This window comes from Macrotis lagotis, chromosome 1 (genome assembly GCF_037893015.1).
Source record: "Macrotis lagotis isolate mMagLag1 chromosome 1, bilby.v1.9.chrom.fasta, whole genome shotgun sequence".
Lineage (NCBI taxonomy): Eukaryota > Metazoa > Chordata > Mammalia > Peramelemorphia > Peramelidae > Macrotis > Macrotis lagotis.
Window position 1 is genome coordinate 852,344,313 of NC_133658.1, and position 19,807 is coordinate 852,364,119.

General features: G+C 39.1%; 1 protein-coding gene across 24 annotated transcripts in view; it reads left to right on the forward strand.

Annotated features, from left to right (window-relative positions):
• The window catches only part of MACF1 (microtubule actin crosslinking factor 1), a 392,086-nt gene that overhangs the window by 200,798 nt on the left and 171,481 nt on the right, over positions 1 to 19,807 (forward strand). For all 24 annotated transcript variants that reach the window (XM_074217596.1, XM_074217597.1, XM_074217598.1 and 21 more), the window contains 5 exons: positions 2,597 to 2,701; positions 3,196 to 3,291; positions 3,930 to 4,055; positions 7,471 to 7,623; positions 8,500 to 8,654. In XM_074217596.1, the coding sequence (XP_074073697.1) occupies positions 2,597 to 2,701; positions 3,196 to 3,291; positions 3,930 to 4,055; positions 7,471 to 7,623; positions 8,500 to 8,654 (635 nt within the window). The remainder of the gene's footprint in view (positions 1 to 2,596; positions 2,702 to 3,195; positions 3,292 to 3,929; positions 4,056 to 7,470; positions 7,624 to 8,499; positions 8,655 to 19,807) is intronic.

Consider the following 19,807-nt stretch of genomic DNA (forward strand, 5'->3'; position numbering starts at 1 on the left):
GCATTTATGAAGCTTCTATGAGTGGTTGCAAATTCAATAACAGATACTTATTAAGCACTTTCTGTGTGCAGAGGCTTGTGCTAGGCCCTGGGGAGCAATCTGCTGCATAGATAAATACAGTTGCTGCCCAACAGGAGCAGAGACACACATACAGATAACTGCAGTACATAGTACTCAATAACAAATTCATTAGGAGGATGCAGAATATAATAAGGGTCTGGATGTGGTGATTACTCTTTTCTTTCATCAACTTGATTAGTTGATGAACTGACTGACCAGAGTTCTTTATTCTTTAGGAAAGGTTTTAGAATCCTCTGGAGAATAAACTCAGCTTCTGTAGCATCTAAGTTTTTACATGGGAGGCCACTGTCCAACTGTCATTGGTTAGTGAAGTTTCAGACACAAGTGTAACTAGGGTTGAGTATTTGGAGCTTTGGGTACGGGGCAAGCAATAAAATTTAGAGGGTTATCTTTGTTTACCTTCACCTCATCATCTCCCTGTTCCTGTTTCTATCATTTCTTAATTTCTCCTAAGCTTCAAAGAAGAACCAGTTTGCTCACACCTTATCCTGTTGGATGATTCCAGAAGGACCATCTCCTTCCACTTCTCCTTAAATTCTCAGTCATGTTTTATTTCTCTTTCAACAACTTCTCTTTCCTAATACCTACTCTTAAACAAGGCCTAGCTATTTTTACCAATCTAAACTCTGTTCTATATTCTTTCTCCATCCAAACTGTAATCTTGTAGCTATTGACAAATCCAACTAGTCTTCTGAGTCCTCATTTTCAGTAACTTCTTATATGGTTCACCATTCTTTCCTGCTTGCAACTTTTTCTTTCTTTGACTTCAGTTCTGTTAGTTGTCCTTTGCTTCTCTACCCTCTCTTGGGCTTTTATTCCTCTTCCTGCTACTTACTATGGTGAACATTTCCCAGATTTAATCCTTGGATCTTAACCCTTTGTTGCCCTGTCTCCTTTGGAAAACTGATCTGTTTTCATTATCATAAATCTCAACAGTATGTGCATGTCTACTGATGTTTCATCCTAATCCTAACCTCTTTGCCTCATTTTGGTAGTTGTTTCTTTAATTGCCCATATGATATATTTCTACTCTTGATGTCCCTTCTTCATCAAAATTTAGCTTATTCATATTTCTGTTCTTCCCAAACTGTCTTTGCCTCCTAATTTGTGTCTTTGTCAATGACACTAAACTTCCTAGTCTCAAACCTTACAATTATTGTCGACTGCCTTTTTTAAAATTTTTTTTTATTTTGGGGGGCTTTCTTTTGCAAGGCAGTGGGGTTAAGTGGCTTGCCCAAGGCCACACAGCTAGGTAATTATTAAGTGTCTAAGGCCGGATTTGTGCTCAGGTTCTCCTGACTCCATGCTGGTGCTCTAACCACTGCATCACCTTAGCAATCTCCTCACGCTTGGATTAATCAGAATGGCTTTGGAACTTTTCTCTTTGTTTCCATTTTTTCCCTTTTCCAGATGTCTCTAAAATGTCACATTTGAAAACAAAAGCAAAATAATTTATACTTTTTTCATGACTTTTCCCTCCTTGGGAATGTTCATCATTACCTCTAGCATCAAGTCAAAATTCTTCATCCTGGCATTTAAAACCCTCTATAGTTTGGCTTAACCAACTTTAGTTTCTCTTATTCTGCAGCATTAAACCACCACCTTAGTCAGACTGTTCTTCTCATTGTCCCCTAAGGGAGCCTTCTTGCCTTTGCTAATATTAGGCCTCCCTACCCTCTACTCACAATAGCTCTCTAAAACCTAATTACCCTTCAAAGCCCTGCCCAGGTTTTACCTCTGTTGTAAAAACTCCTAATTTTTTTAATCATATTGTTTCCTCCTCTGAAAAACACTATCATTTATTGGAAATACCACCTAGTAATTTATGATTTTGTCTACTGGACCAGAACTGGCCTCTAACCTGTGGTTGGCCAGAGCTGCATAAAGCAGGCTAGAGGCAAGAGAATTAGAGCACAAAGTTTAATTAATTCAGAATGAAGAAAATATTGCCTGCAGGTGGAAGCCCCACTTCTGAGAAGGAGTGTTTAATGCTGCTAGGATTGGGGCCACTTGTAACTGGACCATATGTGAATGATGCGACTATTTCTGGGTCTTGTGGAAACATTATTTAAGTTGATAGTCTTACCAAGGAGTGCAGTACTTGTTTTGGTTCACTTTCCAGGTAAAAGGAACAGGGATTATTGTGAACATGTCAAGAGAGGTGATGGGTGACTTTAGGCTCTCAGGGCCCCCCAGGGAAATAGGTGGCCTAAGTCCCTCAGTGAACACCTGGTGCTGGTCAAAGCATTCCACTATGTCAAAGAATTATTGTTATGTCAATCTCAGGACACAGCCTGCTTAAGGAGCCTTAACTCTGGGAAAAGGGGGTGTCTCCAAAATACTTTGACAGTTTCAGGCTATTAGATGCATTTAATGTTTGTCATGTCGTATTTTATGGACTTGAGAACAAAGACATGGCTTCTCATCTTTTGTATTTCCTATAGCATCTGACCCAGAGCTTTCGTTGTATGCTTTCAAAGAATACTTATTAACTGAAATTGAATTGCATTTTTAGGAGTTAACCATGGAACTGGATGAAAAACAAGATGTTTTTCGGGCTCTACAAGATACAGCAGAGCTGCTGTCATTGGAGAACCACCCAGCAAAGCAGACTGTTGAGGTATGTGGCTGAAGAAGGATTGGTGGTATGTTTTCAAGTGCCAAAGGCTGTTTTATGGTAGAAAATAGACGAGAAATCCGGAAGTGGTTTGCTCTCCCTCTCATTTTCTATGTAAAATAGTTTGTTTCTTCTATCAGACTTTCTGCCTCTCTGAGGAAGTAACAGTAACAAGAGAATACACAGAGGAGACATTGACTCTTACTTTTAATAGGAAACAGTATAAACTAAAGCCATTTCTTTTAATTGACTGAATAGGAAGAGTATGTCTTTAATTAGTATGATGCTTTTATCCTCATCCAAAAAAGATGAGAAACTGGGGTGACCCTCTTGCCTGCAACGTGCAGAGGGGATCATTTAGTGGAAGCTTTGTAGAGTCAGGGGGTTTCCTGTGTTTTAAGGGAAATCTTAAGGCTGTGCCTGCTTTTCTTCGGATTGGTCAGAGCCCATCCTTGGTGCTTTGCTCTAACTCCTGCCCTCTTTCTTCTCTTTGACAGGCATACAGTGCTGCCATCCAGTCCCAGTGGCAGTGGATGAAGCAGCTGTGCCTTTGTGTGGAGCAGCACATCAAGGAGAATAGTGCTTACTTCCAGGTACAGACCTGGGGTGGATGGAAAAGGAGGAGAACCATGTGGGGGGGAGAGTGTTGATTGTGTCAGGCTTTGGGGGTTGGGGGGGGGAGTTTCCCGCAGCTGCCCATGGTAGGATTTGTTCCAAAATGAGGCATTTCCTGACTGATTGGTTGTGTTCCTTTGAGAAAGGAGAATATTTCAACTCCTTTATACTTTTTTATGACTGCTTGACTATATTGGACCCTTTCTTAGAGAGCTCCCTCTGTCTTCAAATGTTAGGGTCTACCTCTTATCACCAGATAGAAGGTAAGTCAGTCTGGAGTGTGCTCCCTATATCTTTCATGGCTATGAGAAGTGAGGCTCTTGCATTCTGGGCCTCCCTATACATCACAAGAGTGAGAAGTCCAGAAGACAGGAACAAGGATTTTCTGAAGGAGAACAACAGGAGTGTGGGCTTTATGTTTATCACTGATGAGTAATAGAAGCAGAATTCCAAGGCTGTACTATTGGGTATTTGTTTGCCCTTTTGAGTAATGCCCTGTTGCTGCCCCCCAGAATACCAGGCAAGACCCCGTGCTGCTTAGTGGGAACGTTGCTAATTGCCAGTAAAGGGTTATGCTGAGCACAAGACTTCCACATGCTCTCTTGTGTCTCTACAGTTCTTTAGTGATGCAAGAGACCTCGAAGTATTCTTGAAGAACCTGCAAGACTCCATCAAACGGAAGTATTCATGTGACCACGCTACCAGCTTGTCCCGCCTTGAAGACCTCCTCCAGGACTCCATGGTGGGTGTAGCCAGAGTATCAACTGGGATACTTTCTGTCTTCATATAGTACCTTGAAAAAATAGTATCATATGGCTGAGGATACTGTTTCTGCTTTGGAATGTTCCTTAGGAGATGGTCAGCTTGATAAAGTTTGGGCTGTTATTCAAGTAGCAGTTAAAAAAATCCATTTCCTTCTTTCCCCTCCTTGTCTTTTCTATTCTCCTCTGTTTGTCCTTCTTTGCAGAAGTTATTTTAGAGCACTCTAAATTGTCCTCAGAGCAACCCTCTGAAGGATCTAGTGGGACTGTTGTTGGCCTCATTTTTCAAATAAGGAGACAAGAGACCTTGAATAGTGATCTTCCTTGTCCAAGATCACACAGGTAGGAAATATAATGGCTGGCCCTTGGGCATCACCACCAGTCCTGTTTCCACAGTGCCAAACTGCTTCCTTGCCTTCATGGTGATGAGATCCCACAAGAAGATTATTGACATTTAGTCCAAGGTACCTCCTCTGTACCTCTTGGTATCAATTGTACCCTCCTTGTGGCAGCTGGCTTTTAATTTGATAGCTGGAGTAGATATGAGGTTGAGCAAAGGTAGAGGGAGATGTTATCAGTGAGGCAGTGGGAAAGTTGTAAGCTGTTTGTAAATGATGAAACCTATACTTGTGTTGAATTTTTCCTCAGCCCTCTTCTCTGTGGAACTCTAAGGTAATAGGAATTTGGTTTTCATCATGCTCAGTGTTTAAGCTTAGCCTGTATATGGTTCAACAAAAGCATGAATAGTGCTTGGTGGAATAATGCTTGTATTGGACTTTGAACTTTCCCAAGCCCTTGCATGTCCATTATTTCCCTATATCTTAGAAGGTCTAAACAGATCCATACTTAATCCAAATCTTATTTATGCTCATTTGTCCTTCAAAATGAGTCCCTTAAGAGACCTAGAAATGCAACCAACATGAGTAGGACTGCTCTGTAATTAAATGCCAGTGGATAAAAAAAGAGTTGGCAGGGATAGAGGAAGTCCATGCTGCAATTCTTTTAGACTGAGAGTAATAATAGCAGCTGACACTATATAAGTTTACAGAGTAATTTTATATACATTTTCTCCTTTGATTCTTACAACTTCTTGAGGTGTAGGTGCCATAGTATCTTTTACAGATGAAAAAATGGGCCAGTGCTGGGGATACATGATTGATAAGTATCAGACACATCTTTATACATCTTTGTATGCCATCACACAAACCCCTACACCACACACACACACAGACACACACACACAGACATACACACAAACACACAGTGACATGTTTAATGCCAAGACCCAGAGAAAAGTAGATCAGACTTCAAGCATGCCAACAGTATGACTGTTACCCTGATATATTCTACTCTTCTTTCTTAACCAATGAGTTATCTTTCTCCCCCCTGCCCGCCCTCCTTCTTCCTCCTTGCCTCTCTCTCCTCTCTCCTACATACACACACAGAGTCACATTCACATGGTCCAGCCATTATTAATGTAGTGTTTTAAGTTTTGCAAATATTTGTTGTACTTGATATTATGCAGATATCTGTTACAGATGATTATCTGTTTGTGAGACTGAGGGGGTGGAGTCCTAAAATAAGAAGCCAGAACATATCAATAGAAGGTTCTGAGTAAGAATACAGAAGTGACTTAAAGTCACTTAAAGTGACTTAAAGCTTAAAGCTGTGCTTTGGGGAACATCTGGGCAGTTGTGAACCTAGAATGTTTAAAAATACTTTTAGGAGTTCAACATGAATATATTCATGTTAGCCTTTTCACTCTGGTGAACAATATTAGTTATCCTTGATAGGGAATGATAAGCCACTTCATTAAGAGATCTCTTCCTAGGTGTTAGATGTAAAGGCAGTACTACATTGGAAGGACCACAAACATGAAGGAGGCAAATGGTACAAAGTATCATAGTTCTCTTTCTGCAGAATAATTCATTTGCAAGTGTTATCATCTCTCCTCTTCTAGAGAATTGTTGCTTTGTTTCTTTTCAGGGCAGGGGCATCAGGTTAGTGGAGTCATTGGGGTCTCTGAGTCATCTGGATCCCTCCTCAGCCTGTACTCTCAGGTTGTCACAGTCTGGAGCATCTATCTTGGTTTCTGATTCTTTTCAGAGTTCTCTTTGCTAAGTACTTGATCTCTTGAAGGTGGAGATCTGTGACTTTTGGTTAGACAGAAATTAACATGCTTATTGCCAGAAGGCTGAGATGGGTAGACTAAGACATCAAGCATGGAACAACATGGCTATTTACCTGATAAATTCCATTCCTCTTTCTTAACACTAATGAGTTAAAGTTGTATTTCTTTCAATCATGCTCCCTGGGACAGGCACAGGTAGTTCAGTATTTATTACTCTTTTCTTGAATATTCTTAATTCAATAATGGCATTTCCTTGCATTATTAACTCTATCCCTCATCACATCTGTTCCTACCTTAAGGAAGTCCTCTTCTGGGGACTTTTATTCCTCAAAATAGGCTTGAATAATGCTGGCTAATAAATTGAAATTATACTCTATCCTCCAATAGAATTAGCAATTTACTGTTAACTAGTGCTGTTTCAAGAAGCTCATATTTTGTGAGAGAATTGATTTAGAATCTTGAGTATTTCAGTTCTCATTGTTCTTTCTCTTTAACTCACCAAATTTCTCCAAATCACTAAAGTTGCAAAGTCTTGAAAGTCATATTTAACTGAAATAATTAAATTATTTATCTAACCAATGATACCTTTATTACCAGTCATGGCCCAAGAAGTTAGATATTTGAGCTTTTCTGAGTTTCTATCTGAGCTTTTCTAACTTAATAGATGATAGAGGGGGTGGCTAGGTGGTGCAGTGGATAAAGCACCAGTCCTGGAGTCAGGAGTACCTGAGTTCAAATATGGCCTCAGACACTTAATTACCTAGCTGTGTGGCCTTGGGCAAGCCACTTAACCCCATTGCCTTGCAAAAAACCCCTAAAAATAAACAAACAAACAAATAAATAAATAAATGATGGAGCTTATAGTACAATTTGGAGGATAGACTTCTATTCTACAAGATTGAGAACTGAGTATGATTCTCTAGCCTCTCACAGATAGAGTGGGAACAACTGAGTTCTGTCAATGAAAGCCTGTTTTAGTGTTATTGATATTCTCATTTTTTTTTTTTTTTGCATGTGGATTTGTGATCATTGGGAAGGGAACAGAGAGAGAGCTGTAAAACTCACATGCTTCAGCACTTGGTAAAAAGACAGAAATGTTCTCCTTGTTCCTTCAGTTCTCTATTTCTCTGATAGCTCCATGAAGGATCCTTGTTCAAGATAGGGCATTCTCTTGTAGGGGTTGGGTGTGTTGTTAGGTTATTTTAGTTGACTGTCACTCAACTAGAAATATTTATGTTTATATTTTTTTCCTTTCTATTTTGTAGGATGAAAAGGAACAGCTCATTCAGTCAAAGAGTTCTGTTGCCAGTTTAGTGGGGAGGTCAAAAACCATCATTCAACTGAAGCCACGAAATCCAGACCATATACTAAAGAGCACCATCTCCATCAAGGCTATCTGTGATTATAGGCAGATCGAGGTGAGCAGACAGAGGAAACCCATTACAAAGGATTGGAGAGAAAGAAAACAAAAATTTGATTTGGGGTTAATAGTCTGAGAAGACAGCTGGAGAAAAAACAGAGAGTTTGCATTGACCTGAGTAATTGATGAGCCTCCACTTTAAAGAAGTGGGTAGAACAGTCCTGATATTTAGAATGTATTAATAACTTCTGAGTAATAGAAGTCTGGAGTTAGAAATGTGAAATCTCTTTCTTCAGACTTAACATATCTCAATTTTCTCCTCTGTAAAATGCCCGTTTCCCAGCCTCCCTCTCAGGAAAGATGAACCTCTCAAGGAAAAAAAAAATATTTTATATCCTATAAATAGGAGATTGTGCCAACATTTTCCATCTTTCTTGGTGGTTGTAGTTGTAAAGAAGAAATTATCAAGTAAACTCCTAGAGGGCAGTAACTAAACCTTCTACTTATTAGGTAGTTAAGTACTTAAGTACTTAAGATAGTATTGTACACCTTGTATAAAGGCTTTTAAAAACATTCCTTGAATTGGTAGCAGATAATAGATGACCCTTTCTCAAGGATATGGTAGAGAAGGCTTGTATTCAGGTCAGGACCTATTCTAGATGCCTGCTTGGGACTTTATCTCCAGTTGGATGTTAACCTTTCTTATATAGTTCACCATGTTTTCGAGGTGTAAATGTCTGTCTGTATCTTTTTTTTTCTTTGTTTCTCCAAAATTGAAGTTAAATATTTCAGACTCAGGCCAAGACTCTGAATCCATCTCCTAGGCCATTTCCCCAAACCTTCCTTCCACAAAGGTTTTTTTTTTTTTTAAGACTGGTCTGAGATTTGTTGTTTTGTCTATTATTGCAAACTTGCCTTTTTTTCTCTCTTGTAGATCACCATCTGCAAGAATGATGAGTGTGTATTGGAAGATAATTCCCAGAGGACCAAGTGGAAAGTGATCAGCCCCACAGGAAATGAGGCTATGGTACCCTCGGTGTGCTTTCTTATTCCTCCACCTAACAAAGATGCCATTGAAGTGGCTAACAGGTACTTCTCCCAATGAAATTCTTGCCTCCTTGTAGGCCAAGTCTTATACTTCTTTTGTGATATTGATCTTTTAGCAACTTTAGTTTTTCATTCTGTTAATTGTAGCTAACATTGTGTTCCTTAGCTCAAAAGGGAATTCAACACTGCTGAGATTTTCCATATGTACATATGTACATATATTTTAAGGCTCTAGAAGGTTAAAACTTAAAAGGTTCACTTATTAGAGGTCTCTAGTCCTCTAAAATTATAATTTTCTATATTTAGCATTTATACTTTAAAAAAAATTTATATAAGGCAATGGGGTTAAGTGATTTGCCCAAGATCACACAGCTAAGCAATTAAGTGTCTGAGGTCAAATTTGAACTCAGGTCCTCCTGACTCCAGGACGGGTGCTCTCTCCACTGAACCACCTAGCTAACTCCAAGCATTTATGCTTTAAAAAGCAGCAACCATCTTTTTTACTAAGTAATTTTGTAGATAAAGACCAAAGAGTTTCAGGCCATAGCATAATTTAATTACCTGAGCTTTCCTGGTGAATGGGGGTGGGGTATCATTATCATAAGGTGAAATGAAATTAGATTCCTTTTTTTAAAATAAAGGACAGATTTTTACCCATTTTTGCCAGACCATAAACAGTCTCCAATGAAGATGCTATATTGTGCCCTAGAGTTATGGTACGACCCTGGGTGCCCTTCACTCATCTCCTGAACTTGGAGTGGAAAGTTTAGTTTTTCTTCTAACAAATTTTATTTTATTCTGCACCTAACAAACACCGAATAAACAATTTTCATATACTTAGAAGAACAGAAAAATAAGTTTTTGTTGGATATAACTGACTTTTCAAGTATGCAGTAAGATAGTTTTCAAAAGTGGACTTAATTCTCTGACTTTCTTTTTACCCTTTTCTCTGCATAAAAAAAAAAGAGATCAAGAGATCACTTTCTTTTGGCTAAGTGAAAGACAATGGACTGTGATGGAAGGAGCCTTAGGCTTGGTGTGAGACCATCTGGGTTCTGGTCCTGCCTCCACTGGCTCCTGGTCCTAGGGTTCATCACTCTACCTTTGTTTTTATTTATTTATTTATTTATTTTTGCAAGGCAATGGGGTTAAGTGGCTTGCCCAAGGCCACACAGCTAGGTAATTATTAAGTGTCTGAGGCTGGTTTTGAACTCAGGTACTCCTGACTCCAGGGCTGGTACTCTATCTACTACACCACCTAGCCGCCTCACACTCTACCTTTATTAAATAACCTCAATTTTCTCAGTTGTAAAATGAGGTTAATTGTACTTGTGTTGCTAAAGCATGTTTTAGGAAGCATTCTATAAACTCTTCAGCAATGTCTAAATGTGGCATTATTATTATTATCTTCATCATGATGGAATGCTAGAGCTATAATGTACTTTTAAGAGCATCTCATCAGCTCCTTCATTTCATGCCTCTGTACTTTACAAACCAGAGAGTGAAAATGATAAGTTAGTGCCAGGTCTCCTGTCAGTTCCAGCCTTCTTTTTATTACATCATAATGCTTCCCTGCCCTTGTGCAAAAGTGCTGTTAATATATGTATTTACTGCTTTTTTGTGTGAAGTTAGTGAGTGAGTAGCTATTTCTAAAGTACCTTTAAAACCCTTTTATTGAGTATTTGCTCCTTGTCACCAATGTGGGAAACACAAAAATGAAGCTGGCTAAAAAAGTATTCTGTAGAACCTTTGCTGCTGACCTGGTTCGATTTTTACAGGTATGGTTAACCTGCTTGCTCAGTGAATTTGATTCCTACAGAGCAACTTTATACTTCACTTGCCTCTTTCTTCTCCTCATTCCTGTGAAAAGCACCCAAAGGTTTTAGTAAACAAAAAAATCATCATTGTGACATGGAGCTCTGGAGCTAATGTGACCTTCACTTGTAGTACAAGAAGTATAGTGTTTACTGAAGAAGAGAAGATCTGCTTTTTGCTCTGATCAGGTCACTACTAGAGCATCCCTTTAGTTTTGGGTGCTATATAATTAAGAAAGGTGGAATCATGTCCAAAAGTAAGTGCCTCAGGATAGTGAAGAGATTAGAAGCTATGCCACATGAAATAAGGGAAAGGAACTAATGATATCTATCCTGGGTAAAAGAAAGCTAATATGGAAACAGGATCACACTCTTCAAGATAATAACAGGAAGAAAGAGGATTACATTTCTTCTTCCTGGTTGCAGAATGCTTATCCAAGAGGAGTGGGTTGGAGTTTCAGAGAGGCAGATTTATAGGTTTAACATAAGGAAAAATTTTCTTACAATGAGATTTGTTTTCAAGGATAGTTATATGCTTCAGGAGTTAATAGAGTCTCTTTCACAGGAGGTCTTTATGAAAAGTCTGGATAAGCCCTTGGGAGAAATATGTTGTTTTGGTCTGTCAGTCATTTCAGTTGTATCTGTCTCTGTTGTAGATTTTCTTGGCAAAGATACTGGAATGCTTTACCATTTTGTTCTCCAACTCATTTTATAGATGAGGAAACTGAGGAAAATGGGGTTAAGTGACTTGTGCAGGGTCATACAGCAGTATCTGAGATCAAATTTGACCTCAGATCTTCCTGATTCAAGGTCTAACATCCTATCATTTCTACCACGTAGCTGCTGCCCCCTTCCTCATCTGTAAAAGGGGAATAATAACAGTAACCAACCTCTTACAATCAAATGAAATTTATTTTTTATTATGAAATTTTATCATTGCTTTAAGGTTTGCAGATCTTTTATAAATAGACCTTTTTTATTCACATAACATCTATGGGTAGTGGGTGTTAAGGAAGCTGAGGCAGGCAGAGGTTAAATGATTAGTCCAGAGTGACTCAGCTAATAAGTTTAAAGCAAAATTTGAACTCTAGCTTCCAGCCCATTCACCAGCACTCTTATCAACTGTACCACCTAGCTGTCTAGGTCTGGATTCAATTCCTGATCCCAGTACAAGGACAAGTTGCTTCCCCTCTTTGGGCAACAATGATCTCATAAAATGAAGTTTGGCTAAATGACTTCTCAAGTCCCTCTTAATTCTATTTCCTGTGATCTCATTATCTCCTTTTTAAATTTAATTTAATTTTTTAATTTTTAATTTTTCCTCCCAGCTACATGCAAAATCAAGTTTCTACATTTGCTTCCAAAACCTTGAGTTCTAAATTCTCTCTCTTCCTTCCACCCTACTGCCCCCATTGAGAAAGTAAGTTACTTGGTATAGGTTAAAGATGTGTAACCATGAAAAACATTATTACAATAGTCATAAAAGTAAACATAGCCATCACACACACACACACACACACACACACACACACACACACACACACAGAAAGAGAACCCTCAAGAAAAATAAAATGAGAAAAAAAGTATGCTTCAATCTGTCTTTGGGATGGATAGCATTCTTTATCATAAGTTCATCAAAGAAATTATTTCAACTTTTTTATTCCCAAAGTTGCTATTGCTAGCTGTATTTCTCTCAATCTTCTTCCTCCCCATTTATTCTCTTCTCTCTCTCTGTCATTTCACTCTGTCCCCCCTCAAAAATGTGTTGAATCTGACTACCCTTTCACATGATTTTCCCTCTCTCCTATCACCTACACCCTCCATCCCTTCCCATCTCCTTTCTCCCATTCCTTTCCTCTCCTATTTTCCTCTACAGTAAGATAGATTTCTATGTCCAGTTGAGCGTGTATGTTATCTCTCTCTCTGAACCACTTATAATGGGAGTAAGTCTCACTCACTCACCTTCACCTTCCCCTTCTTTCATTCTACTCCAAAATTTTTTTCATGCCTCTCTTATGTAAAATAGCAACAGATTCTACCTCTCCCTTTCCCTTTCTCCCAGTACATTCATTTCTTCCCCATTAACTCCATCTTTTTAATATTTTATGCCTTCAAATTCAACTCCCTTTTGTGCCTTGTCTGTATGTTTCTTCTGAGAAGGTTCATATGAATTATCAGTATCATCTTCCCATGCAGGAATACACACAGTTCAACATCATTAACTCTCTAATAATTTGTCCTTCTCATTCATCCTCTCTATCCTTCACCTGAGTCCTGTACTTAAAGATCAAATTTTCTGTCTTTTCAACAGGAAAGTTTGAAAGTCCCTATTTTATTGAATGTCCATCTTTTTTCCCCTGAAAAAGAGTATGTTCAGTTTTGCTGAATAGTTGATTCTTGGTTGTAATCCAAGCTCTTTTGCCTTCCAGAATATCATATTCTGAGCCCCATAAGCCCTTAACATAGAAGCTGTTAAATCCTGTGTTATCCTCACTGTAGGTTCACAATATTTGTGGACTGCCACTACTTACTATTCACCCTATGCAAATGTTTATTTACAATATATAACTTGCATTTCCATACTACTTTATGGGTCATAAAGTATTTTCCTCCCAAATGTCATATGAGAGTAGGTAGTACAAGACTTAGTGCTCTCATTTTATAATGGAATAAACTGAAGCTCACTCACTCAAGCTGCTTGATTTTCATGATTTTCCTGCATTGCTCTCATTTCTCTTCCCAATTTTTCCTCAGTCTCTCTTAAATGATTTTCAGAATCTTTTTTGAATTCTTCCATAGCCTGAGAACTAGTTATATTTTTCTTGGAGACTTTGAATTCAGAAACTTTGACTTTGTTATGTTTTCAGTGTGTATTTTTATCCTCCATAGAACCAAAGTAATTGTCCAGGGTCGTATTTTTTTTCTTTCTGTTGTTTGCTCATTTTCCCAGCCTTTGACTTAATTTTACTTTTTGTTTAGGTGGGGCTTTGCTTCCAGGGTTGAGGATGCAGTGCCCTGAGATTTTAAGGGTTTTTGCAGCTGTTTTCAGGGATATCCCCCAGGGATCTGCAAGTTCTCAGTTCCTTTAAGATCTTAGGAGAGGCTCTAACTACTGTCCTGATCTGTGCTGTGGTTTGGGGATAATCCCAAGCACTCTCCCCTGTCCTGGAACCATGAGGAGGGTCCCTGCTCTGCTGCAGTAGGTGCTTCTGCTCCTTGTCCTGGGACTGGGGTCCCAGACTATAACCTGGATCTGAGTATGGACAAAGCAAGAAAATCATGCCTCAGGGATAGCATAGAGACTTCTGCAGTCTCCTCTGACCCCCTCACTGTCCAAGGGCTGAGCACTCAGGAAGCAACTCCTTGTGACTACCTGCTGAGTGGTTCCCCAGGTCTGCTCCTGGTCTTCTGGGGTGGGCTCTATGCTGAGGCCTGCCCAGGATTGGACTCCCCAATCACCCTGGTGTGGCAGAGTTTTCCAGCTGACCTTCCAAGTTGTCCATGGTAATCCCTGGTCTGAGAGATTTGGAAACCACCACTTCTAGGGACCCAGGCTCCCTGCAATCTGTTCCTGAATGACTAGAGTTAGTTCAGTCCAGCACAGCCCAGGCTGCACTGTAAACCCAGTGCAACAGACCCTTCCCATGGATCTTCCAAGTTGTCTTGGGCTGTAAAATTGTTTCATTCAGTTTTTTGGTGGGTTCTCCTACTCTAGAATTTGGTAAGTCATTTTTTTAAAGGTTTTTTTTTGAAGGGGTTTGGGGGAGAGCTCACAGATGTCCTAATGTTTACTCTGCTATCTTGACTCCACCCCCCCACCCCCCATGAAATTTATTTTTTTAGGGTTTTTTTGCAAGGCAAACAGGGTTAAGTGGCTTGCCCAAGGCCACACAGCTAGGTAATTATTAAGTGTCTGAGACCGGATTTGAACTGAGGTACTCCTGACTTCCAGGGTTGGTGCTTTATCCACTGCGCCACCTACCCACCCTGTTATGATGATTTTTAAAAAATCCTGAGATGGGGGTGGCTAGATGGCGCAGTAGATAGAGTACCCGTCCTGGGATCAGGAGTACCTGAGTTCAAATCCAGCCTCACACACTTAATAATTATCTAGCTGTGTGGCTTTGGGCAAGCCACTTAATCCCATTTGCCTTGCAAAAACTTTAAAAAAAATCCTGTGATGGCTCCTTTTTCACTTCTACTACCTCCCCCCAGTTGCCATTGTCCTTTTATTACCAAGAGTTAAAGACTCTCCTAAGAGTGTAAATTCATTTTAATATTACTTTTAAAGTCCCCAGTTTGGAAAGTGATCAGTCCCTCCCCCAAACCAAAGATCATTAACCTTTTTTCTGTCATGGTTGGCCTTTTTGGCAGACTGGAGAGGACAAGCTTCTCAAACCCATTCTTGAAGTCATATTTCTAAATTAAGGGAATTGCTAAATTTCAATTAGAAGTTACTGAAAATCGGGGCGGCTAGGTGGCACAGTGGATAAAGCACCAGCCTAGGAGTCAGGAGTACCTGGGTTCAAATCCGATCTCAGACACTTAATAATTACCTAGCTGTGTGGCCTTGGGCAAGCCACTTAACCCCATTTGCCTTGCAAAAACCTAAAAAAAAAGTTACTGAAAATAAAGATGCACTTTTCTTTCTATCCAAGTTCACAACCCCTTTGAAACATTATCCATGGACACTTCCCACTTCTTAACCCCAGGTTAAAAATTCCTTTTCTCCTAGCAGCTGAGCTGTCCATTTGGGTCTTCTGAAGGGTAGGAGCACCTCTCTTGAGCAGGTTACTGTGGTTTGGGGTTATCACCACTGGTGGGGGGGACATATTAAGTTGAAGGAACCAAGCTAATTGTTGGAGATGTAAAGTCAGAAGAGAATGACAAATAGTCCCTGCCACCAGGTGGATGGACACAAGATGTTAACTAGTGAACAGGAAGAATCATCGTTTGAAGAAGAGGAGGAAACACTAACAATTTTGAGGGATCAGGCTGTAGAATTCGGTAAATATTTGTTTTTCCTGAGTACAGAGAACAGGGCTAGACACTGCAGAATTTAGATCAGATGTGTTCCCTGTTCTAATGGAGCTTGTGGACCAAGGTCTCATAGAATTTAGAGCAAGAGGAATAATGAGAGCATTTAATCAACTCAATACTTTTACAAACAAAGTAACTGAGACCCAGAAAAGTTCAGTGTTTGTCTAAGGCCCCAAACTGGTTAGTGTCAGAATTTAAAGTAGGAGTTGGGTCTCTTGACCCCTGTCCAGTGGGACTTAGACATGTTGATTAGAAATGACTAATTTAGAGCAGTCATATTTAGAAATATGTAATTCTTTAAAGAAAAAAGAAACCTATCAGTATAATAATGTCTACAATAACCTGAAATTTATATAAAGATTATAGAAGGTATAAGTAATTTAGAGTCTCAAGTATCATAGTTTCCAAGATTCACTTATACTTTGAGAAAGGACTTTGAAAATTATCTCCAAGTTTTGATTTCCTTCTGACTCAACAGCTCATGATTATCATTTACCCCTTTTTTGTTTGCTGACCCATTGTCCATCCTCTTTTCAACTCCAGTTGTCCCAGAATTCTTTTTTCTCCTGGTGCCTGGTAGGTACTTTGAAGCATAGTTTATCTTGCTAATTGGGTGGCAGGCACCTTGATTGCTTTCAAGCTGGAATTTACTTAGTTCTGGAGAAATAATGACTCTTAATACCAAACCAGAGGTAAACAAACCAAGAGTTCTTTCTGCTGCTTCTTTGAAAATTGAACTTAAAATTTAGAAGTGGTGCTGTCCAGCCATTCCCCCCTCCCCCTGCCCCAATCTCCTCAGTCCCTTTTTTCTTTTGTATTTTTTTAAAATCTTGACGAAGAAGACTGAGGACTTGAAGGAAATGCAGACTCTCTGTCCATGGGTAATGGTATTTGGGACTATTCTGTCATCTCCCTGACATCACTGTGAAGTCTGGGGCAGCAGCAGCAGTCTGCAGCCAAGATTTCTTCAGGATTTAACTTTTTTCTGAATCAATAAGGATTTATTAAACATTCACCATGTACAAAATGCAAACATTTTTAAACATATATAAGACCCCACTAGTCCCTAGACTAGCCATTTCTTCATTTCACACTTGGCATTTCTTTGAATTCCTTTGAACTTCCTCCTGGACCATCAAGAACCCCACCATCGTGCAATGCAGTAGCATCCTTGACAATCATACCTTCTCAGTCCCTGGAGTCCCCTCTGTCCCTCTGATTGGCTCTTCACTCAAGGACGTGGGCACCCTTCTTGAAACTGAATGGCATCTACCTCGCAGGGCCATTAGGAGAGAAATAAGATCATATTTGTAAAGTGGTTAGCACCATGACTTGCTGTAGATATACACATTCTGTTCTTTTTGCTTCCCTTTGCGAACCCAGCTGTCCTCCTCTGGACTTCTCCATCATGTCCCCATCAGGGTCCCTTGTGTCCCTCTATCTGCTTTTCACTCTCCTCTTCTGCTTGGGGGCAGGGCTACCTGTTTCATATTTGTATCCCTAATGCTTATCACAGGGCCTGGTCCATAGTGGGTGCTTAATAAATGTTTGACAGACCATTAAAAAAGAAATTTTCTTTCTGGGGCGGCTAGGTGGCACAGTGAATGGAGCATTGGCCTTGGAGTCAGGAGTGCCTGGGTTCAAATCCGACCTCAGACACTTCATAATTGCCTAGCCGTGTGGCCTTGGGCAGGCCACTTAACCCCATTGCCTTGAAAAATCTAAAAAAAAAAGAAATTTTCTGACAACTGCAAAACAGAAACCACTGACTTTTAGAATTTTCTTTGCTTTGGTCATTATTTGTGCTTCACTTTATTCATGAGAAAAAAAGAATTATGAAAATGATTGAAATGAAAGTTCCCAATATTTGTATGTTGTTTGATCATTTTTCAAAGCCCTTCCTATCTTTTACATTATTTAATTCTCATAATAAACCTTTGAAGTAACCAAGAAAAGTATTACCATCTTCGTTTTAATTGAAAAGGAAACAGATTCAGATTAAGGAATAATAATAATAATAATAATGGTAATAGCAGCATTTATATGACCCCTGTTATATGATAGACCTTGTCCTAAACGCTTTACAGATTATCTCCTTTGATCCTCACAATAACTTTGTGAGCTAGTGCACTTATTATCCCTGTTCTTCATTTGAGTAAATTGAGGGCAAACAAGTGACTTGTTTCATGGTCACACATCCAGTACATGGCTGAGGTCAGATTTGAATCCAGGTAACCTTCTGAGCTATCCCCAGTGCCACCTCACTGCCTCAAAGATGAGCTTTAGAATTAACATCTGCCCCTTTGGGGAAAGAAGAAGGGAAGAGGAGAGAATAAGCTTCTCTGTAGTACCTGTCTGGCACTGCTAGACACTGTACTAAGCCCTGAACAAATATTTCTTCATTTGATCTTCACAACAACCCTACATAGTAGGTTCTGTTTTTATCCCCATTTTACAGTTGAGGCAAATAGAGTAACTTTGCCCAAAATGACTTGCCAAAAGCCACAGAACTAATAAGAGCCTAAGGCAAGATTTGAACTTGAGTCTTCCTGACTCCAGGCCTAGAAACCCATTCCATTTCTGTTGCAAGTGATTTGCTCAGGATTATACAGCAAGTAATCGACCATTTAGAACAAGGACTCAGGTCTCCTGATTATTGGTTTAGTATTCATTCTATTCAGTCTTACCATCATAGTAACTGTCCTTTGTTTTTTTAAGAAGACCACGACATTAGGGAGGTGATGTCAAGCACATGAATTGGATTTGAATGAGGGGGGCTGTGCTAAGTCACCAGCCTCACTTTCTCCTCCATAGTCATCTGGATCCAGTGGCCAGACATGAATCAGGATGACTGGAGAATGATCCTGAATTCGAGGCAGTCAGGGTTAAGTGACTTCCCCAAGGTCACACAGCTAGTTAGAGTCAAGTATCTGAGGCCAGGTTCGAATTACCATCCTCCTGAATCCAAGGCTAGTGCTCTCTCCACTGTACCACATAGCTGCCCTAGTCTTAAAAGTTTTTGTTATATACCCATGTTTTCTCTCACCCTTAGGATAGTCTAATAGTTTCACACTTTCTCTATGCTCATTTACCTATTGCAAACAAAAAGGATTTTCCTTATTGTACAGCCCTGTTGCCAATAAAGAATTCTGATTGGTTGAAAACAAATGTTAAATGATCACTTTCTTGATAAATATATTTATGAAGTCCTCTTCACTATGATGTGGAGGTGACCTCAGGTTCTAAAGGACTTGGCAATTGAGCATAAATTATGGCAGCTCCTACCAATATGGAAAGGTTTAAATAGAAGCTTGGTGATAGTACTATAGATTATCTGAAAATCAAACTAAGTCTCACAGGACTTTTCACCAGTGTGGACAAAACTCTCAAGGGATCATGTACTAAATTGTAAGGGAGTAAGTTGTAAACTGCACTGGTAAAGGAAGTAGCTGCACAGAAAAAACTGCAGATCTTTAAAGTATTTTAGATAATTGAAGTATAAGTAGCATAAGTATTAGTACAGTAATGATTACAATGATTGCCATTTAAATAGTGACTCTTTTAATCACCATCCTTATTACATAGATGTAAAAACTGATACTTAGGAACATTAAGTTACTTGCCCCTAGTCACACAACTACTACTGTCTGTGATTTGATTTGAACAACAGATCCTATTCTCAACATTCTACAAAATAGCTATATTTGTTTATTCAAAAGATTTTAATCATCTGATTTCATTCTGTATCTGACAGAATACTTCTTCTACTAATAGATACCACAAATGCTTTCTAAGCTATTATCTTTATGAATTGCTGTAATTCCAAAATTAGCATTTAGTAATCAGATATTCAGTGATGAATGTCCTTACTTTACTTGACTGATTCTCAGATACCACAGTATGTTGCAGGTTATGTGTTTTTTAAGATGACAAGCAATATTTCACTGGCATGACCTCCAGGACATGCCACAGTGAAGCATATTTATATATATGCATACATAAATGATTTTATATTTTATATCATATATGTGTGTATAGTCACATATACATGTAATTTCATGAATATTGAGTGTTCTGTGAGGATCCCAGCTGACTGTGTTAACAAGATTTACCTTAACCCATATTTTCCCTGATCAACCCAAAACACTAATTCGATAAATAATACTTTACAAATATGTTTGAAGATGTACTCATATGGACTGAGAAGTCATCCATTTTTTTTAATTGATTCCTTTTGTTCTTTTCTTTGGTCATTTTTCAACTTACTCCTAACCCTTAACCAGAAGCCTCCCTTATATTAAAGATATAGAGATAGAAAGAATGATACTGACAGCAATAATA